Source organism: Arachis hypogaea, chromosome 19 (genome assembly GCF_003086295.3).
Source record: "Arachis hypogaea cultivar Tifrunner chromosome 19, arahy.Tifrunner.gnm2.J5K5, whole genome shotgun sequence".
In the NCBI taxonomy this organism is placed as follows: Eukaryota; Viridiplantae; Streptophyta; class Magnoliopsida; order Fabales; family Fabaceae; genus Arachis; species Arachis hypogaea.
Window position 1 is genome coordinate 68,675,429 of NC_092054.1, and position 23,952 is coordinate 68,699,380.

The window sequence follows — 23,952 nt, forward strand, 5'->3', positions numbered from 1 at the left end:
TTCTACCAAAATAATTACCAACAAAAATTATAATAAAAATCTACCAGAGAACTTTCCTATTTAAAACTGAACACTAAACACACAATAAATTACAAGATATTTAAACAGACACTTAATTTACACAAGAAGAAAAACATGCACATTGCTACTATTATTAGAAGTATTACTCTAAAAATAAACATTCAAGGCAATGAATTGTTGTTTATAAGCAGTATTACTATTATTCAAATATTGCTACTATTATTAGCAGTATTACTATTATTAGCAAAACAATTCATTCAATTCATTGCCTAATTCTACCCAACCCAAAATGTGCTAACACACCATATATATAATTACCCAACCAATAATAATTTGTCACACATTACATTACTTTATGCAGATACCGAATTCTAATTACTTGAACAACAAGCTTCGTTCACGACTTATTAATAATGAAATTACCACATTAATAAGCTAATTACTGATTTATAGCGTTAATTAGTTCCCATCATCACCAGAATTCCCCTCAGCTGAAGAACTCCCAATACCAACAAGGAGTCCCCTACCGCCGCCGCCCACCAAGCCTTCGCCAGTCGAACCCCGTCCAAAATCAGGGAGCCCTCCGGAAGCCATGGAAGCTTCGGTGCTTTGCAACATGTGAAGAGCTGGACTTGCAGTTGAGGAAGAGGTCACACCATGTTGTGGTTGCAGTGAGAAAGGTTGTTGTGCATACAAGAGTGAGGATCTTGCAGCCATTAATTGTTGTTGTTGTTGTTGAGCTTGCATGTAGTGTGATCCCTGCAGCATAATCCCACTAGAGGGGTACTGCAACAGTTTGATCCAACATGGTTAATTAGCATGTGTTTTGTTTTTGTAAAATTGATTCTAACAATGTATAATCGATAATCGAATGGTTTAATTATTTTGTTAGTCTTTATAGTTTTACTAAATTTAAAATTAGGTTTTTATTTTTTTTTTCCTTTCAATTGGATCTCCAAACTGTTTTTAATTTTGTAATTAAATTTTTTATGTTAAAAATATTAAAATTAATAGAATATTCCTTATAAAAAATATATAGTAAAAACTCTAATTAAACCTAATAATTAAACCTAATTGAACATATACAACAAGATAATAAGTAAAAAATTAGCATAATTATTTATTACAGTCAGTGTAAATCCCGTTAAATTAGTAAATAATTAGTCAATAAATTAAATTTTAATAAAAAATTAGAAATATAAATATTATATTAAATTAGGATAGAGCTCATCAAAATGAGAATTTTGACACTAATTTCAAAGAATTCGGCTCAAGATTGGACCGAATAGACCGAACCGGTTGAACCGGATCCAAACCGGATCTATGGGCTCAACCGGCCCAACACTTAAATGAGTTAAGGCTCTCCTTCCTCCCCACTTCACCAAAGAGCTCGCTGAAAGCACAAACAGGGGAGAGAAGAAAAAACAAATTCCCTAACCCTTACATTACTTCAAATTACCGTATCTCCTCCATCCGAACTCCGATCACTGCACCGTTTGCAGCCACGCGACCACCGCTATCAGAACAATTTCATAGGTAAGCCACTTTATTACTCTCAGCCTCTCCTTCCCCCAATTTTTGAAAATTATGTAGTGGTATTGAATTTCTTTACTTTTTGATGTATTAGGATCTAATTAGCTTGAGAAAAACGTTCACTCTTACTTATACGAAGCTTGGATAAGGTGAAGATACCATAACTCTATCTAATTTTCTGAATTTGTGCCTTGGGTATTAAATTTCGGGTGTACATGTGTTATGAATATGTATTATGTTGTGAATAAATAACCGGAGGTTGAAATTGTGGACGTTGGAACTTGGTGGAGGTTGAGCACTAGTGTTTTATTGAACTTTTGGAGCTGTGTTTGTTTTAGTGAGTTGCATTGATCACTACGTGAAAACTGGCCAAGGTATGGTTTAGGTTTCTTGCATTTAATATATAATATTCTGTGAAAACTTAGGCTAGATGACCATCGGATAGGTTGGAATGTATGTGCATATTTATTGCTTAGTATCTTGTTGAGAAGTATGTTTTGGTTGGGTGCTTGTTGACTAGTTGGTGATTTGATGAATTGTTGATTAATGATTTAAGGACATAAACATATAAGCCTAGGATTTGTGAGCTATAGTTTTGGTTGATGGATTTGGGAAGTGTATGTGTATTATTGTTGATTTGAGGTATGATTTATTATGGTGGTTGTTGTGATGATGAGGAAGGACATACTATGTTGATAATTGCAGGTTTGGTGATGAATGGGTTGGGATTTTTAAATGAAAATGAGGTTTTGGAAGTTTTGTAAAATTTTGGTTCTGGGCCGAACTTCGGCAAGCTATAATTTGGATTCCGGACCCTCAAATTATTTCTAACTTGTTTTAAATGAAAATTGTGTTCGTGAAATTTACGTCGTTCGAAGAATGGGTGAAAACTATTTTAAATCGAAAAAGTTATGGGCGTCGGAAAATTTGAACAAAAAGTTGTTTTTTTTTTAATTCTGGCAGAACCAGGATCTTCGGTATGTGTACGCACGCACACACTTGTGCGCGCGCTCTGAGCTGGGTCAAGTTTTCACTTGTGTGTATGCACACTCTTGTATGCACGCACATCCCTGTAAATTTTCAGAAAAACGTGCGTACGCACACTATAGTGCGCACGCACACACATGGGAAAGCCCACTACTGGGAGCACTCGCACACTCTGATGCGTACGCACACACCCTGTTTCTTAGCACGCGTATTTTTGTGATTCCAAAATAAATTCAAACTTCTAAACCTCTATTTTCATTCTTCTAGTCATAAATAATAGTATTAAGTCTGATAATCAGATGAAGTTAGGAAATTGAGACAACTTGGATGTGAAGTAAAGCTAAAAAAAGTTATGAATTGAATATGAAATGTTATGAATGATTATGTTTAATACTTGGCTTAAATAATCAAATGATCTGAGATACGAGATTCCCTGGGTAAAGTACTGTGGCTTGCCACCACTTGTACCAGGTCGAAACTCGATACTCTGTTGACCCTACGACATAAGGGTGACTGGGCACTTATAAATCCCCGGGAATGTTAACCCCCATCGAGCAATTATAATTATTTGAGAAAAAGCTATGCATAGACTCTTGGGGATGGACATCGAGGGACAGTCCAAGGGTTTAGCAAACCGGACTTGTCGGGTTGGCTTGATAACCGACAAATGAGACTCATCAGCCATAGAACATGCATGCATCATGTGTATATTACTTGAATTACTTACTTGTGCATTAGCTGGGTGTGCCTAAATGTATTTTCTATGTTAAATGTATATTTGATATCTGCAGTACTTGTACCCTTGTTGTGCTTGCCATTATCTGCTTATTTGTCTGTGATATGCTGTCGGAGATGGAGGTATGAGGGAAAGGCGGTAAGACTTAGAGATAAGATTAAGTTAAGTTAGAATTAGATACCCCTACAAGACCACCTTTTATGGCTTTTGTTTAATACTTTAAGCTTTATAATCTGAGTGTCGGCGTTCTAGGATTGCGTTTAGCATTCCGAGGACCTTATATCTTATATGCGTGGCACCTTTACCATGCTGAGAACCTCTGGTTCTCACCCCCATACTGTGTTATTGTTTTTCAGATGCAGGTCGAGAGGTACCTCATTAGGCGTCTGGACTTCTGAAGCGAAGTGGTTAACGGGTTACTTTTTGTTGTATAGTTATGTATATATATGCTTAGTTTTGCATAAGAAATTTATTTCCTTGTACTTTTATTTCTTGCACTTTACTTTCCCGTACTTTACTTTTCTTGCTCTTTAATTTTCCAAAACTTTATATTCTTTCCATTTACTTTTCCTGCTCTTTATTGCCTTTATTTAATTTCTAGTCATTTATATTTCCTGTTTGCTCATCACTCCAAAATGATTGTCTAACTAGAATAATCAATTCACTATTGATTGCTTAATCCTTTAATCTTCGTGGGATCGACCTCACTCTTATAAGTTTTATTACTTGATGCGACCCGGTATACTTGCCGGTAGTTAATACGTGAAAATAAATTAATATTTTACATATCACACTGCAGGCTCAACAGGTCCCAGAGGAGCAATGGGTTGAGTTTGGGGCTTATCAGTTACAAGGAGAGGCTCTGTATTGGTGGTAGGGAACACAACGTATCCTGCAGCCATATGGTGCTGTGATTCCTTGGGAGGCCTTCTGAATAGAGTTCTATAAAAAATACTTTCCTAATTCGGTCAGAAATACCAAGGAACTTGAATTAATGCAACTAAAGCAAGGTCAAATGACTGTTACTGAATACACCAGCAAGTTTGAGGAGTTATATTGATTTTCTTGCATTTGTCAAGGTGCGCCTGAAGATTTTGCTGAGTGGAAATGTATTAAGTATGAAGGGGTCTTTGGAGCGATATTTTGAGCTTTGATGCACCAATAGAAATTAGAGTATTTTCTGAATTGGTGAATAAGAGTAGGGTGGCTGAGGAATGTGTGAGGAAGGCGGCAGCAAAGAAAGGAAGTTTGAGGGTGCCTTTTCAAAGGACTTCAGGGAGAAACTTTACTCTGAGAGGTAGGAATTTCAAGCGTGGAGGCTTTGTTTCGCAGAAGAATCAAGGCCAGAGCAATTACAGAAGGCCAAATACTAATGTTAATCAAGGAAGAAGGTTTGAAAATCAACCACAATAGGACTTGACCTATCAGAGGTGCGGGAAGTATCATCCTGGAGTTCGTGCAGGTCAGGACTTGGGGTATGCTATTTTTGTGGACTGCCCGGGCACTTGGGCAGTAATTGTGCAGAAAAGAAGAAATATGAGTCTAGTAGGGTGTAACAGCCGGGGAGAGTTTATACCACTTTTGCAGCAGGTGCTGAGGGATCAGAGACATTGATTAGAGGTAACTGTAAGATAGCTGGTAAAGTTTTAAATGCCTTATTTGATTTAGGAGCAACACATTCATTTATTTTAGTTGAAAAGACTAATGAATTAGGATTGAGAATGGTGGTTTTAGGTTATGATTTGAAAGTGCATAATGCTACTCATGAAGCTATGGTGACTAGGTTAGGATGTCCACAAGTTCCATTCTGAGTACAACAACGTAAATTTGTGCATGATTTGATTTGTTTGCCGATGACTGGTCTTGATCTAATCTTGGAATTGGATTGGTTATCCAAGAATCATGTTTTGCTTGATTGTTCTGAGAAGTCAATACATTTTATGCCGGAAGGGTCAGAAGCGCCAGTTGTGGTGAATAGTTACTATTTGAACTCTAGGATAGTAAATTATTCTGGAACTGATTGACAGGGTATCATGCTATTAACTGCGGGTGTTTCGGGTGATGCTCAAAACTTAGAACAGATTCCAGTTGTTAGTGAGTTTCCTGAGGTGTTCCCGAATGATATTGAGAAATTTCCACCTAACCGAGAGGTTGAATTCGCAATTGAGTTGGTGCTTGGAGCCGGTCCAATTTCAAGTACTCCTTACAAAATGTAACCTCTGGTGGCCAGGAATGAAGAATGATGTGGTGTTGCATGTATCCAAATGTTTAACATGTCAGAAAGTTAAAATCGAGCATAAGAGACCATCAGGAACCCTTCAGCCTTTAGAGATTCCACAATAGAAATGGGAAAGTATCGCAATGGATTTCGTGACGGGTTCACCTAGGACTCGGACTGGTTATGACGCTATTTGGGTGGTTGTGGACTGACTAACAGAATCAGCTCACTTTTTCCCCATCCGGATAAGTTGCACAATGGAAGAATTGGCTCGAATATACATCAAAGAGATTGTCATATTGCACGGCGTGCCTTCCACCATTATATTCCATAGAGATCTTCATTTCACATCAAGGTTCTGGGGAGCCTTTCAGCGTGCATTTGGGACTCAGTTGAGTTTGAGTACTTCATATTACCCTCAAATAGATGCTCAATCAGAGAGAACTATCCAGACCTTGGAGGATATGCTAAGGGCTTGTGTTTTGGACCAGCCGGCGAGCTGGGATCGGTATATGCCACTAACGGAGTTTGCTTATATAAATAGCTACCATGCGTGCATCGGAATGGCTTTGTATGAGGCTCTATATGCCAGGAAATGTCAATCCCCGCTATGTTGGTATGAAGCTGGAGAAAGAAGTTTGCTAGGGCCTGAAATGATAGCTGAGACTACTGAGCAGATAAAGAAGATCCGTAATCGAATGCTTGTAGCCCAAAGCCATCAAAGGAGCTATGCTGATCAAAGGCGAAAGCCTTTGGAGTTTAAAGAAGGAGAGCATGTCTTTCTGAAAGTTACACCAACCACTGGAGTGGGAAGAGCCATTAAGACTAAGAAACTGAATCCCTATTATATTAGACCGTTTGAGAACCTAAAAAGAATTGGGCCGGTGGCTTATAGGGTTGCTTTACCACCGTATCTTTCGAACTTGCACGATGTGTTTCATGTGTCACAGCTTCGGAAGTATACTCTTGACGCAAGTCATGTTCTGGAACCGGAATCGGTTCAAGTGAGAGAAGATCTAACACTTCCAGTAATCCCGGTGAGGATTGATGACACTAGCGTTAAACGATTGCGTGGGAAAGAAGTAACACTGGTAAAAGTAGCTTGGAGTCGAGCTGGTATTGAGGAACATACTTGGGAACTCGAATCAGATATGCAAAAAGATTACCCACACCTCTTTACAGGTAACTAAATTTGAATTTTAAGGGCAAAATTCTTTGTTACGTGGACAGGATGTAAACCCCGTTAAATTAGTAAATAATTAGTCAATAAATTAAATTTTAATAAAAAATTAAAAATATGAATATTATATTAAATTAGGATAGAGCTCATCAATATGAGAATTTTGACACTAATTTCAAAGAATTCGGCCCAAGAATGGATCGAATGGGCCGAACCAGTTGAACTAAACCCAAATTGGGCCCGTGGGCTCAACCGGCCCAGCACTTAAATGAGCTAAGGCTCTCCTTCCTCCCAACTTCAGCAAAGAGCTCGCTGAAAGCATAAACAGGGGAGAGAAGAAAAAACAAATTCCCTAACCCTTACGTTACTTCAAATTACCGTATCTCCTTCATTCGAGCTCCGATCGCCGCACCGTTTGTGGCCACGCGACCACCGTGTCGAGCTCTACAATTCTTTCGAAACAATTTCATAGGTAAGCCACTTTATTACTCTCAGCCTCTTCTTCCCCCAATTTTCAAAAATTATGTAGTGGTATTGAGTTTCTTTGCATTTTGATGTATTAGGATCCAATTAGCTTGAGAAAAATATTCACTCTTGCTTATACAAAGCTTGAGTAAGGTGAGGATACCGTAACTCTATCTAATTTTTTGAATTTGTGCCTTGGGTAATAAATTTGGGGTGTACATGTGTTAGTATGTATTAGGTTGTGAATAAATAAATGGAGCTTGAAATTGAGGACGTTGGAACTTGGTAGAGGTTGAGGACTAGTGTTTTATTGATATTTTGGGGTTGTGTTTATTTTGGTGAGTTGCCTTGATCACTACGTCGAAATCGGCCAAGGTATGGTTTAGATTTCTTGCTTTTAATATATAATGTTCTGTGAAAACTTAGGCTAGATGACCATAGGATAGGTTAGAATGTATGTCTATATTTATTGCTCAGTATCTTATTGATAAGTATGTTTTGGTTTGGTGCTTGTTGACTAGTTGGTGATTTGATGAATTGTTGATTAATGATTTAAGGACATAAACATATAAGCCTAGGATTTGTGAGCTATGGTTTTTAGTTGATGGATTTGGGAAGTGTATGTGTATTATTGTTGATTTGAGGTATGATTTATTATGGTGGTTGTTGTGATGATGAGGAAGGACATACTATGTTGATAATTGCAGGTTTGGTGATGAATGGGATGGGATTTTTAAATGAAAATGAGGTTTTGGAAGTTTTGTAAAATTTTGGTTTTGCGATGAACTTTGGTGAGCTATAATTTGGATTCCGGACCCTCAAATTATTTCCAACTTGTTTTAAATGAAAATTGTGTTCGTGAAGTTTACGCCGTTCGAAGAACGGGTGAAAAATATTTTAAATCGAAAAAGTTATGGGCGTCGGAAAATTTGAACAAAAAGTTGTTATTTTAGTTCTGGCAGAACCAGGATCTTCGGTATGTGTGCGCACGTACACTGTGTGCGCACGTACACACTTGTGCGCGCACTCTAAGCAGGGTCAAGTTTTCACTTGTGCGTACGCACACTCTTGTGCGCACGCACACCCCTATAAATTTTTAGGAAAACTTGCGTACGCACACAATAATGCGCACGCACACACAAGGGAAAGCCCACTGCTGGGAGCACTCGCACACTCTGATGCGTACGCACACACCCTGTTTCTCAACACACATATTTTTGTGATTCTAAAATAAATTCAAACTTTTAAACCTCTATTTTCATTCTTCTAGTCATAAATAATAGTATTAAGTCTGATAATCAGATGAAGTTAGGAAATAGGGATAACTTGGAGGTGAAGTAAAGCTAAAAAAGTAATGAATTGAATATGAAATATTATGAATGATTATGTATAATACTTGGCTTAAATAATCAAATGATCTGAGATACGAGATTTCCTAGGTAAAGTACTGTGGCTTGCCACCATGTGTACCAGGTCGAAACTCAATACTCTGTTGACCCTACGATGTAAGGGTTACCGGGCACTTATAATCCCCGGAAATGTTAACCCCCATCGATCAATTATAATTATTTGAGAAAAAGCTATGCATAGACTCTTGGGGATGCACGTCGAGGGACAGTCCAATGGTTTAGCAAACCGAACTTGTCGGGTTGGCTTGATAACCGACAGATGAGACTCATCAGCCATAGGACAGGCATGCATCATGTGCATATTACTTGAATTACTTGCTTGTGCATTATCTGGGTGTGCCTAAATGTATTTGCTATGTTAAATGTATATCTGATATATCTGCAGTACTTGTACCCTTCTTGTGCTTGCCATTATCTGTGTATTTGTCTGTGTTATGCTGTCGGGGATGGAGGTATGGGGGAAAGGCGGTAAGACATAGATACCCCTAGAAGACCACCTTTTATGGCTTTTGTTTAATACTTTAAGCTTTATACTCTGAGTGTTAGCGTTCTAGGATTGCCTCTGGCATTCCCAAGACCTTATATCTTATATGCGTGGTACCTTTACCATGCTGAAAATCTCTGGTTCTTACCCCCATACTATATTGTTGTTTTTCAGATGCAGGTCGAGAGGCACCTCATTTGGCGTCTGGACTTCTGAAGCGAAGTGGTTAACGGGTTAATTTTTGTTGTATAATTACGTGTATATATATATATATATATATATATATATATATATATATATATATATATATATATATATATATAGTTTTCTCTCCGCATGACTTGTTCCTTTTGATCCTCTTAGAGGCTTATCGAGAGACGTTTTGTTTATGTATGTTTGGTTTTGGAATATGTACATATATGTATAAATGTTCTCCGGCCAGCCTTAACTTCGCAGGCTGAATTAGGAGCTTGTTATTTTGTATCTTTGGTCCTCTATTCCTGGTTTTGTTATCTTGTACTCGTTGACTATAACTTTCTTAGCACGCAAGTTAACTCGTTTTCTGAGCGAAGCGCTTTTTATTTCACGACTCTTATTTCACCTGTTCTTCAAGGCTCCTAGTTATTGTTCTCTTTCTGCTGTTATATGTATATAATTTATTTTAGAGGTTGTAATACCTCACCATCTCTGTTTTACAACTTAAGCGTAAAACTCTGTGTGGTAGGATGTTACTGTCGGGGCGTATTATAAGAAGGAGAAAAGTATTGGCCTTGGACCCCTAAAAATTTGAAGGATATTTTTTATGATGCCTAAATTTCTCCTTATATATGAGATATGTATTTAAAAAATTAAAAAATCTAATATAATTTGATGGTTTAATTGTAATTAGTTTTAACTATTTGATGGGTTTAAATTTCAATAGTATTATTTACTAAAATATATTGATAAATTTTTTTCTGAAAAGAATAACTCTATAACCACATGTCATACTTAAATTGTTTTTATTATAATAAAAAATACAACAAAAAATAAAAAACTCATAAAATTCGACTTTTTCATATCAAAATTTTTAGGTCCATATCTAACTACAACATTTTGGTTAATTAGAAGACAAAATTAGGACTAATTGTTCTTATACTTTTAAAATGAAAGAAATCCATACTTTTTAAAAAATATAAGAATTTATTTTATTTCTTTGAATTATTTGTAATTAAACCAAAAAAGTAGACAATAATTGGCTCATCTTTAAATATTTTTTACTAATTAGTAATTAATAACGAGTGATGTATTTCTTGTTAATTAAACAAAATTTAGCTCTATATTTATTATATTTTATATCAATAGTTCAGATTTAGAATTTAAAATTTATTATTTAGGATTTAGAATTTAGAGTATATGGAGTAGAATTTTAAAGTTTGTAGTTTAGAGTTTAAAATTTAAAGTTTACGATTAGAAATTTAATATTTAAATTTTAGAATTCAAAAAACGGAATATTCTTTACATTTTTGGAGCATATTGGCATTCGCCGCAATAAAAGCTAAGAAGCTAAACGTACAACCATGCGAAGCATTTAAATTTAAAGGTTTAATTACTCCGTTGGTCTTTATAGTTTTGTAAAATTTTTAATTAAGTTCCTATATTTTTTTTTTTTAATTGGGTCCCTACACCAAATTTTTTTTCAATTAAGTCCCTTTTAGTAGTAATTGACTTAATTTTATAGGGACCCAACTAAAAAAAAAGAATTGGTACAGGGACCTAAATAAAAAGAAAAAAAAGTATAGGGACCCAATTAAAAAAAAATTGGTGCAAGGACTCAATTAAAAGAAAAAAAATATAGGGACCTAATTGAAAATTTTGCGAAACTATAGGGACCAGTAGAGTAATTAAACCAAATTTGAACCTAAGTAAATTTTGTAAGTAAAAAAGTTATGAAAGACAGACGTTTCACCGAGTTGATACGTCTGTGTGTCAGACACATTTTGGACAAGATACGTGTGTTTTCATTGTAGTCCAACCCAAGTAATTTCGAATACATTTGGACATATCTAAATACTATCACGTGTCAGTGTATCCAACCTTATTCTTAACATGTATTTTTAAAATGAGTTTAGAAATAGTATATATTATTATTATTTATTAATACAAAAAATATTCAACTACTTATATAATTTAAAAAGATATTAAAAATAATTAAAAAATTAATTTATATTTTAGTATCAATAAAATATTAAAATACTATTATAATTTATCTAATATATATATATAATATATCATATTTTCGTGTCTTATAAAATTTTAAAATTTGTATGTGCTCATATCGTGTTGTATTTTTTATTTGTATCTGTGCATCAACACAAGTAATTTACCTTCTTGATCTTTACCTAATATGCACTTTAAATTCTTTAAAATGTGCAAATTAAATAGATTCTTACAACTTATCTAAGTTATACATTTTTGCTTAAAATGACTCGATTGTATTCCCCGAACTTTTTGTTATGTGTAAATCAACCTCTAAACTTTCAAAATATGTAAACTTTGGTAGCCTTAAACTCTGTCTATATTAACAAATAACAATCAATAGATTAACTACCAACGTGATCAATCTGCACATTTAACAAGTTTAAGCGGATCGATTAATAACCTATCCTTAAAAATTAGAAGATAAAAGGGTAAAATGAAATTAATAACCCTTCCAAAAAGTGCAATTAAAGTTACTAAATTGGCAACCAGGAAAACTAAAAAAAAAAATTAATAAAGAAAAAGGGGATGTACCTGATGAGCCGGCATGGCAGGAGGTTGTTGGGGTTGAGAATCAGCAATTGCAGCTAGGTACATAAGATTTCTCTGAAGCCTAGATTGATTCCTGAAGAATGAAAAAAATGTCAATATGATGATAAACTTTTTATTGTATAGTACCACAGGAATGAGGAACAGAAAGGGAACCAGCATCTGACATTACTACACAACTAGGAGACCTCAATATGTATGTGTTAGGAAACATCATTATTGCATATTGCATGCAAATATGCAATAATGCTTTATGTTTTCTATCTCTGGCCAAACAAGATTTTTTTTGTTACGAGATCTAAAATTTTGATATTTCTTATAAGATATCCTCTGCCATTTCTATCTTCTTTTTTCCCATACATTTTAAAGAATTGCTCTTTTTATTTCATTCTTCGGTAAGATATAGAACTTAGTTAATTCTAAATGGTGTGTTCTACTCAATAGTGATGAAAAAAATGAGCCAGCTAATTTGATATAATATATATATATATATATATATATATATATATAACAAAATTCATTATGCATTGCCAAAAAGAGGGTTGTCATTGTGTTTAACAAGTAAATTAAAGTAGCTATATATTTAAAAAAAGAAACAAATTTTCCACCAAGTCATCATGCTTTTAACTTTTCTTCTTAGGGAAAAAATAATAATTAAAAAATTGAGGTGTTTTAGGTATACTACTTCTTTAGAAAAACTGCTAAATGTTGGATGGTAACTCCAAAGTTGATTTAAATATCTGATTAGACAAAATGACTTTGAGGTAACCACTTAGCTCATGGTAATTAATAAAAGCATCGATCAATGGTAGGAAAAACCCGTCACACGCTTTAATATAATAATAAATAATAAATAATCATATGGCAATATGTAAGGAATAAAAATAAAAAAGAGTACGTGAAGGAAGGTCATGCAGAATCAGCACCAACAAGTGAGAGGAAAAAGTTGGTTATTGGAAATGGATAGCTGTCAAACGATCCTTCAATTCAAGAAATCAGGAGAAGCACGAGGGGAAGGGTCATTAATAGAACGCTGGACGACTTTGAGTGGCAGCAATGCAGTGGTAATCTCATTCCCTTCTGAAATTCCTCCTCTGCTCTCTTTTCTTCTTCTCAAATTCTTCCCTCTCTCTAGTCTAATTCTCTCTTCTGTTCTTGTTCAGGTGCTAATGGTTGTGGCTAAACCTTGGCAATTTTTCATCATTTACCGGGATTGCATTCTGCTGTTCCTTTTCTTATTAGTATGAGACAATGTTACTGTTACATTGGAATTGTTTTTTTTCTTGAATTACCACTACACTTTTTGTTAATATTACTTATTATCACTTACTCTTATTAGTTCACCCTTATATTGGTTCTTTCATTGGCCATGGCGGTGGCAGATAACACCCGGATGAAAGGGATGGAAGCAGATATTAAGCGATTGTTCCAGATGATTGAGACGGTATCCGAGGAGAACAGAACGGAGCGAGCTCGAGCTTCCGAGGCAATGGATCTCAAGCTAAATGCGATCCAGTCCTCTCTTGCTCAGCTTCTCAATGAGCGTCCTCGCGATCGCTCCCCTTCTCGTGATTTCCGGCATGGTTCGAACTCAGGCTACGATCCTTTCACATGCAATGGTCCTCATCTTCGAAGGGTGAACTTTGATCTGCCTAAGTTTAATGGTTCTGATGCCCTTGGTTGAATTTTTTCTCTCGATCAGTATTTTGAATTCTTTCGAGTCCCAGAGGAGGAACAACTTGCAATTGCTGCAATCCATATAACAGGTATGGTCATTCCGTGGTACCAAATGTCGCAACGCTCTGCCCCTTTTCGATCATGGACACAGTTGAAACGTGAAATTGAACTTGAGTTTGGTCCTTCATTGTTTGAGTCCCCAAGAGAATTGTTGTTTAAGTTACAACAACAAGGGTCTGTGGGAGATTATTATGCGAAATTTGTTGCCTTAGCCAATCGCACCAATCTTGAACCGCATGAGGCCTTGCGAGATTGCTTCGTGAGTGGTCTTCGGCTTGACATTTGCCGGGAGGTGAAGGCACAATGCCCTCCATCTCTAATGCGGGCCGTCACACTCGCACGGCTCTATGAAGACAAATTTACCACCGTACCTCGCACTACCTACGGCCCCAACAATTTCCCTGCTCAGTAAGCTTTCCAAAACCCCAGCACTCCACAGCGGCCCACTGGCCGCAATAGCCTTCCCCCACTCTTACCCACCCCTAACCAGCGACCCTCCACCAGCAATTCCAAGAATTCCGTCAAGCGCCTTTCCCCTGCCGAAATTCAGAATCGTCGAGAAAAGGGCCTTTGCTTTTGGTGCGATGAAAAAATTTCGGCATCGCATAAATGTGCTAACAAACACTTGATGTTGCTACAATTGGCGGGAGAAGATGACCCTGCATTAGACAATCCTGGAGAGCTTGCCCAATCCGAGAGCGCCATTTTAGAGCAATTAGAGCAGGACGTCGCGGCACATCATCTTTCATACAATGCCATGCATGGCACTAAGGGACCTTCCACCATTCGACTCAAAGCTATGCTAAATGGGTTGGAGGTGCAAGTTCTTATCGATGGGGGTAGTTCGGACAGCATCATTCAACCAAGGATTGCAAAGTTTTTAAACCTGCCAGTTGAACCTTGCCCTGGGTTCAAGGTTGTTGTAGGGGACTTCGATGTTCTCACAGTGGAGGGATGCATTTCCATGACCGATATTCACGTACAAGGCTGCAAAATAACAATTCCTGAGGTGTATGTCCTTCATGTAGCGGGTGGTGATATGGTAATTGGCACTACTTGGCTTGAAACCCTCAAGACCCACATTGTTGATTATGACAGTTCTTTTCTGCAATTTCTGCATCAAGGCAAATTTGTCACTATTCGTGGTGACAAGACCTTAGCTCCAACACAAGCACAATTTCACCATATTAGAAGACTTGCTCAGACTGATTCTATAGCCGAAGCCTTCACTCTTCAAGTCCACAAAGCCGACAACAAGTCTATCAACTCTTTAGAGCTGCTTGGGAACATGGACCCTGCACTGATGTTATTGCTTCATAAATATGCGACGGTGTTTGATCAACCAGTTGGCCTACCTCCGCAGCGAGCTCAGGATCACAGCATTCCTCTTATCCAGGGAGCAGAACCTGTGAAAGTTAGGCCGTATAGATTCCCGCATAGCCAAAAAGAATAGATTGAAGTCATGGTCCAGCAAATGCTTCATGAAGGTATTATCCAACCTAGTAATAGCCCATTTTCCTCCCCTATTTTGTTAGTTAAGAAGAAAGATGGAACTTGGCGTTTTTGCACCGATTATAGAGCCTTGAACAAAATTACAGTGAAGGATAGTTTTCCGATTCTGACAATTGAGGAACTACTCGATGAACTATTTGGTGCAACCTTTTTTTCGACATTGGACCTTCGATCTGGTTATCACCAAATCTTGGTTAAACTAGAGGACCGATTCAAGACGGCGTTTCGCACGCACCAAGGTCACTATGAATGGCTTGTGATGCCTTTCGGCTTGACTAATGCGCCGGCCACCTTCTAAAGCTTGATGAATGATGTATTTCGACCATATTTACGGAAGTTTGTCTTAGTCTTCTTTGATGATATTCTAGTATATAGTCCTTCTTGGCAGCATCACTTGAATCATTTGGAGATTGTCCTAAAGCTACTGCAACAAGAGACCCTGTATGCTAAGTTCACTAAGTGCCTTTTTGGTGTATCTGAGGTTGATTATTTGGGTCACACAATCTCATCTAATGGTGTCCACATGGATAAAGCAAAGGTTCAGGCTGTCCTGGATTGGAAACAACCAAAAAACCTCAAGCAGCTTAGGGGTTTTTTGGGTTTGATAGGGTACTATAGGCGATTTATTAAAGGGTATGCGGCCATAGCTTCTCCGCTCACGGACTTACTAAAAAAAGATTCCTTCAATTGGAACGACAAAGCTGAATTGGCTTTCAACCAACTCAAGTCTGCAATCACATCCCAACCAGTACTTGCCTTGCCTAACTTTGCACTACCCTTTGAAGTGGAAATGGATGCTTCGGGCAATGGTATAGGAGCAGTTTTAACACAAGGCAGGCACCCCATTGCATATTTTTCTAAGAAATTGACTCCTGTTATGCAGCAACAGTCAGCATATATTAGAGAATTTCATGCTATTACTGAAGCCATTGCAAAATTCAGACACTACCTCTTTGGACAAAAATTCATTATTCGCACCGATCAACAAAGTCTTAAAGCCTTATTGGAGCAGAATCTTCACACGCCAGAGCAGCACAAATGGCTGCACAAATTGCTGGGCTATGACTTCGAGATTCAATATAAATCAGGAGCAGAAAATGTACCAGCCGATGCCTTGTCCCGATGTTTCTTGGCAGCCTGGTCAGGGCCTAAATTAGAATGGGTTCAAACCTTAAAGGGAGATATTGAAAAGGATTCTACTTTGAAGGACATCCTACAACGCTGCAGCAACAATACCAATGATGACTTGAACTATACTTGTAGGAATGGCTTGCTATTATGGCGAGGGCGTGTTGTGATTCCTATACACAGTAGTTTAATTAAACTCATTTTGCATGAATATCATGACAGTAGCATTGGTGGGTACTCGGGAATCGCAAAGACAGTGGAGAGGATTTGCTCCCATTTTATTGGCCTAATATGCAGTGGGACATTCGACGCTATGTCCTCTCGTGTGGCACTTGCCAACAGGCCAAGATGGAAACAAAATCACCAGCCAGCCTCCTGCAACCTCTACCCATTCTGGCTCAAGTATGGGAGGACATATGCATGGACTTTATAACTGCACTGCCTCCAGTTAATGGTTATTCAGTGATCATGGTCGTCATCGATAGACTCACGAAGTTTGCACACTTTATTGCGCTCAAACACGTCTTTAACAGCAAATCGGTGGCTGATGCGTTTATTAAAAATGTAGTGAAATTTCATGGCTTTCCCAGATCAATTGTCTCGGATAGGGACAGGGTGTTTGTGAGTAAATTTTGGCAACAATTATTCCAGCTACAAGGTACAAACTTGGCCATGAGTTCGGCATACCATCTGGAAACCGATGGTCAAAGTGAGGTGCTTAATAAGACGCTGAAAATGTACTTACGATGCTTCTGTTACGACACTCCCAAAAAGTGGATGGACATGCTTTCTTGGGCACAATATTGGTATAATACCTCTACCCATAGAAGTATAAAAATGTCTCCTTATAAGGCCCTATATGGCAGAGAACCTCCTTCGTTAGTTAAATACGAATGGTGCCAAGAAGATGAAGCGTCCCTACAAGAGATGTTGTTAGCAAGGGATCATCTCTTGGAGAAGCTCAAGGCCAATCTGTCCAGATCTCAACAATATATGAAGTATTTCGCTGATAGAACCAGAAGACATGTAGAGTTTGAAGTCGGCGACTGGGTCCTTGTGAAGTTGCAACCTTATCGGCAGCATTCAGTTGCCTTAAGGAAGAACCAGAAACTCGGTATGCGCTATTTTGGCCCCTTTAGGATCGACAAGAAACTTAGCGCGGTTGCTTATCGGTTGGCCCTGCCTGCAGAAGCTAAGATCCACAATGTTTTTCACATTTCCGCTCTCAAGCAATTTCGTGGGGAGCATGATACACACTACTTCCCTCTCCCTCTTCAAACCACCGAGTTGGGCCCGATCCTGAAACCATACAAGGTGGTAGGACAAAGAACCATATTACAAGATGGACAGGAAATGCCTCAATTACAGGTGCAGTGGGGACCGACTCCTGAGGCGGACACGACCTGGGAAAATGCTGACCAGCTTCAGAAGGCTTATCCGCATCTCAACCTTGAGGGCAAGGTTGAAGTTAATGGGGGGAGTAATGTAAGGAATAAAAATAAAAAAGAGTGCGTGAAGGAAGGTCATGCAGAATCAGCACCAACAAGTGAGAGGAAAAAGTTGGTTATTGGAAATGGACACCTGTCAAACGATCCTTCATTTCAAGAAATCAGGAGAAGCACGAGGGGGATGGTCATTAATAGAATGCTGGACAACTTTGAGTGGCAGCAATGCAGTGGTAACCTCATTCCCTTCTGAAATTCCTCCTCTGCTCTCTTTTCTTCTTCTCAAATTCTTCCCTCTCTCTAGTCTAATTCTCTCTTCTGTTCTTGTTCAGGTGCTAATGGTTGTGGCTAAACCTTAGCAATTTTCCATCATTTACCGGGATTGCATTCTGCTGTTTCTTTTCTTATTAGTATGAGATAATGTTACTGTTACATTGGAATTGTTTTTTTTTCTTGAATTACCACTGCACTTCTTGTTAATATTACTTATTATCACTTACTCCTATTAGTTCACCCTTACACAATAATACGATAAACTATTAAAATAATATCTAATAATTTATGTTATTAATAAAAACAATTTTAAAAGATACAAATAATAAATAAATTATAACAAATTCAAAATCATGACAAAAATTAAAATAATATCTTTTATAAATAACAAATAAATTTTATATTGGACAAATAGTACATTTGATCCAAATTATTGTGAAAAAATTTGGATAAGCATTTTACCAAAAAAAATGCAAAAAACTAGAGAAAAGTTTCATCATTAGACTTTTCTTTAATCTTTTTTTAAAAAAATTGGTCATTTGCAATACCAATTCATGTAAATTAAAATTACCAAGTTATAAGAATAAAAGTATAATTTCTCATCATGTTTGTAAACAAAATATTAAAATTATTTTTGTTATGTTTTAATTTTTTGAGAATTTATTTATCATTAATATCTTTTAAAATTAATTTTGTTAGCAATATAAATTTTGTAATGTAATTTTAGAAGGGACTTTTTACTTATATAAAATAAAAAGATTCAAAATTACTAAAATGCCCTAAATTAGTTTCTGCTACATAAATATTTTTTTATTATTATATAAATAATTCCAAATTTTGTGATTTAGGTTAACTAGTTAAACATTGCGGGATGATTTATGCTTGATCTTAGTAATCCAAAAGCATGTAAATCGTTTCAGGGTATTGTGTTTTCATAAATGACTATAAATTGTTCTAAAGTGGAGAGAGTAACATGTAAAAGTTGGAAACATTGAACTCTGAGGCGTTTGTTGCCTTGTTCTAATCCTCAACAACTTAGAACGATTTATGCCTTATCAAGGCCCTGAGATGATTTGTGTGTATGTGACAAACCTAAAGATTTTAAAGACGATTTATGAAGATAATAAATCTATAAATAAACGAATATAATGTATACGTACTGAAATAAATGTGAAGTGAAAGTTTTAGGAGATATAATTTAAATTAAAAGCTAATTTAAAATTATAAATACTAACTTCTTTTGTTATTTTAAATTTATATTAATTTAGCACTCACTAGGTACGTTTTAAAAGTTTGCTAATTTATTATTTTATTTGTTATTATTTTTTATCCACATTCTACTTTAAATAGTCTCATGTTGTTGAGTAAGGTATAGATTTTTTTGGTGACTGAACATAACACAAAGAAAAAAGATCTAAGAAAAAGAATAGTACTCCTCTCTAATAATAATGTCTAAATTATTAGGAGGCAGTAACCACTCTAAATACACCTGCTTGTTTAAAACTGCAGTCTTAGCCATTAAATCAGCCGCTCTGTTTGCTGTTCGCTGGATGAGCACTAAAGTAGCTGTCCAATTGCGCTGGAGCATCTCTTTGATTTTGTCAAGCAGATTAGAGTCATTCCTAATCATGCTGGTTGTGTCTCGCGAAACAAGAAGAAACGCATCAATATTATTAGTTTCATATATGACCTCTTTGCACTCGCAATCCCAACCCATAACAAGCCCTCTCCAAATAGCATGAAGCTCACAATAGAGAACACTAGAAAGAGGTATACTGGCAGAACAATATTTTATCCAAATTCCCATGCTGTCTCTAATAATACATCCAAAGCCAGCTAATTGCTCATTTTCAAAAACGCTTGCATCGCAGTTCACTTTACAGACATTCATTGGAGGTGGTTCCCAATTATATTTCAAAGAAGAAGGAATAATATGTTTTTGGTTGATAACAACATTATAGAAATCTCGAGCAGCATGTTTAACTAAGTGAACAATTTTCTCCTTACTCCATGGATCATCTTGGTGGAAGATGTCATTGTTCCTATCCCTCCAAATCCACCAAAAGGCCACTGCAAAGAGAAACTCATTTTTGTTGAGGTTAGAACGAATCCAAGACACAAAATCCAAATTAGAGTCCTCAGCGGTCATTCCCAAATTTAAGCTAATCCAAATCTGACGAGTTTTTTGGCAAGTCCTAAAGCAGTGGTTAATATCCTCTAGAGCAAGATAACATCTCTGATAAAAATCAGAAGTAGAAATACCTCTTTGAAACCGGTAATTAGCTGTGGGAACTCCATTGTTGAGGCAAAGCCAGAGCAGACACTTTATCTTCTCCGGTATTCTCAAGCGCCAAAGTCAAAGCCAATTTTCATTATCATTCTAGCCAAATTTCTTCTTCAATTGTTGAGTAAGGTATAGATTGTCTCAACGTTATGTGTTTTTAACTTTTACACATTACTCTCTTTATGCTTTATGCTGAGATGATTTATAGTCATTTACGAAAACACAATAGTTAGGACGATTTATATGTTTTTGAATTACCAAATTTAAGCATAAATTGTCTCAGCCTGTAATATTTTACTAGTTAACCTAAATCATAAAGTTAGGGACGATTTAATTTATATAATAACAAAAAAAGATATTTACATAGTCAAAACTGATTTAGGAAATTTTGATAATTTTAAAATTTTTTATTTTATATAAATAAAAAAACTTTTTAGAGGTTTATTCTAATATTATATTATTTACATATTTTTATATTTTTTAATTACTTATAGTATTTTATAATTTGATAAATTAAAAATAATTTAAATTAGAGTTAAGAATTTATTATTGACTAATAAATTATATATTTTTAATGTAAATTTAAAATTTTAACAGTTATTTCAGCAGATAAATGACTTAAATACTGTACAAGTAAAAGTTGGTTTAAAAAGCTTATTACCATCCAGTAAACAAACTTATTGGCCTGCAGGTGAAACAGAAATCGAACATTCATTACCAAGATTGATGCACAAAAATTTGTAGGTTTCTAAAACCTATGCTTTCATCAGGATAATAATAAATCAACCAGAGTGTTATTATTTCTCACTCATCATGTCATACAATAAAGTTCATATGATGACAAAATACTGAAATAGGTGGTACAACTTTAAATTACTTTTTACTCCACCGCTTAGTAAATGCTTCAATATTACTTAATTACATGTCTGGTTGGCAATAAGGACATTCACCATTATATTGTGTTTGAATATTTTCATGTGCTATTGGCATATTATATCCCGGTAAAAAAAAATCCTATATTTTAACTTTTTAATAAAGATAAGTACATCTTTATATGGAATTATTACAGAAGAGTAGAGAACAATAATATTATTTAAATTTGTATTTATATATATTATTCACAAAGGAACATGAGAAACTTATTTAAAAATATGCCTACTATATGTTTAATAAATACCTAACAATAAGATTAGAATTTAACTTGAATGTATTGATAATATAAATTAATTAATTAAATGTATTCATTTTGAGATAACTTTTTTAATAATACGTAAAAAGAATTATTTATGTGTTGTTAACAGGATAATATTGTCATATTTAAATATTTAATTACGCTTATCCGTCAGAATATATTAGGATCAATTAGCATTGATTAGAATTATTTAGTATATCTGAATATTTATTATAGAATATTACATTTTTATTATTATAATTTTTTTAGTATTTATAAATATCTTTTTATATTATATCATTCTAGACAATTTAAACACGCTCAATAATATACATATCTTTTTTTAGTTCACTCTCTTATTTCTAACTTCCGTAAAATTGGAATAGTTGACAGAAAAATATATTTGTAAAGTTTTTTATTATGTTAAAAAAATACTTTTCTATAAGACGTGAGAAACCCAATGAAAGTATTCAAAGAGAGTGATTCTTACTCGGCGCATTCGCTCAGCTTCCCAGAATTCTGGCTTTCAACAATCTTCAGAATCAAGGACTTGTTCTCATCTAGATAATGCATTAATTAAGAGGGGATGAGGGGGGAATGGTTATGGAGAAGAAGTCAATAATGATAACGATTTCATAATAATAGAGCAGGGAAAATAATAACATATAAAAATTCTTTTTAAGAGATGGGTTATATGCACACTCTTATACTATATTTTTTTTAATATATAAAAGTGAATATAATAAATATAAAAAATAAAAATATGGGTACTTTTATCCACCAAAGAAGAAGAAAAAGGTGTACACATACATTGAAGTATATTACAAGGTGGTATGTAAATATTATTTTTCTGATGTCTTAACTTCAAATAAGATTTAATGAAATTGTGGCATGCAATACGATGACATCTTAGGTGAGATATAGTATTGAAACCTAAGTTCAACTATTAACGACGGTTTTGTTTTTTTAAACAAATTTTTAATTACCAACTAATTTATGTATTCTTTAATAGAAGTGAACTACTGCTATCATGTAACGTGATAATATATTCAAATAAAAATCATAACTGTACAATGATATAACAAAAGTAATGTCAAAACCGGCAGATGAAAAAATATGGAAAAGCACATGATTAATTACATCAAAAAAGCACCAACAATTAAAAAAAAAAAAATGTTATTTGTACCATTCTTGGTATTAATAATATATAGAAAAAGGAAAAAAATATACAAGAAATGTTACCTTAATAAAAAAAAAAAATACCAAATGTTGATGACAATCATCATTACTAACATTTGTTAAACTTAACAGTATTAAGGTGCAAACTTCTTTACCATGACAAATGCGAATCAATAATAAAAATATAAAGTTACATGTTGTTAACGGTTATAACCTTTGTTTGATATATTATAGTTACATAAATTCACCAATTAAGTAATGTATTGTGTACTAATTTGTGCGTACCACATATTAATTCAAATAAAAATATTTTCCATATAACAATCGTATTGCATTCTTTAAAGCGGAGGTGAAAAAGTATTCAAGGATATCTGGCAATGCAATGCAATGCAGTAACCGGAAAGTGACAAAAATGGTACTATATGCTAAAAAGTAGCATGTATATATATGATGGGGAAAAAAAAAAAAAAGAAAAACTATTGTTGTTGGCATGAGACGATGATGATGCTGTGTGTTGTCCTTTGTCTACAATCCGAATATCTGCCGAGTAACTTTTTGACATTTTAAAATCATATTGTACATATTTTATTCAAATTAAATAAAAAGTAAATAAATGAGGTGGTTGTTCCGGTGAAGGGTTGATTTGGTGCATAGGCATGTATACCTGTTGAATGTGATCGGTGGTGACGTTGTTGGGGTAGTAGGGAGGCATCATGGGCTGCATCTGCATCTGCATCAGGTGCTGTTGCTGCGACTGCTGCTGCATACTTATATCTTTCAATCTCTTGCGGGCCCACTACTTTCGCTTCGTCATATCTTGCACTGTTTTCTCTCCACACCAATATATACAACGCTCACGTGATACGGAGGCCACACACCAAATAAACACTCAAATTATACATCTATAAAAATGAGACTCATGTTTACACCATGACTACACATTTCTTTTATTTCTTTTCTTATTAATTATTACTTTTAATTAAACAATAACATATAATATTTACCATATATTTAATTTAAGAATAAAATTTTATTTTAATAAGCACAAAAATAATATCATTTATTTTAATATAATATTTATCTAAAATTTTTTAGAATGAAAATAAAATATTTTAAATATTAAAAAAAATATAAATTTAATCTAAAAGTTAAAAATAAAAACAATACTTTAATTTATATTTGACAAAATAAAAAAAAGTGGACAGATGTATAAAAAATATTTAAAACATATCCTAAAAAATGTCAAATTTTTTTTTTGAATGGAAATAAAAGTGGTATAATGCATATTTATTGGATCAGGATGGGTTTTGCAAAAATGGAGGATTGCAGTGTTGTAGGTTTGAAAAAACAACTTGAGAATTGCCGGAACGCTACCTGTGTTTTTTGCAGGCAAGCTTGACCAC

The 23,952-nt window shown here is 35.1% G+C and overlaps 1 protein-coding gene across 1 annotated transcript; it reads right to left on the reverse strand.

Moving 5' to 3' along the window:
• Positions 1-344: 344 nt before the first annotated feature.
• Positions 345-23,454, reverse strand: LOC112776717 (GRF-interacting factor 1). Its single transcript, XM_025820952.3, has 4 exons — positions 23,214-23,454; positions 21,861-21,937; positions 11,806-11,896; positions 345-807 (listed from the first exon to the last, which is right to left on the reverse strand). The coding sequence occupies exons 1-4, from the start codon at positions 23,313-23,315 to the stop codon at positions 481-483; spliced, it is 597 nt and encodes a 198-aa protein (XP_025676737.1). The 5' UTR covers positions 23,316-23,454; the 3' UTR covers positions 345-480.
• Between the last annotated feature and the right edge of the window lie 498 nt (positions 23,455-23,952).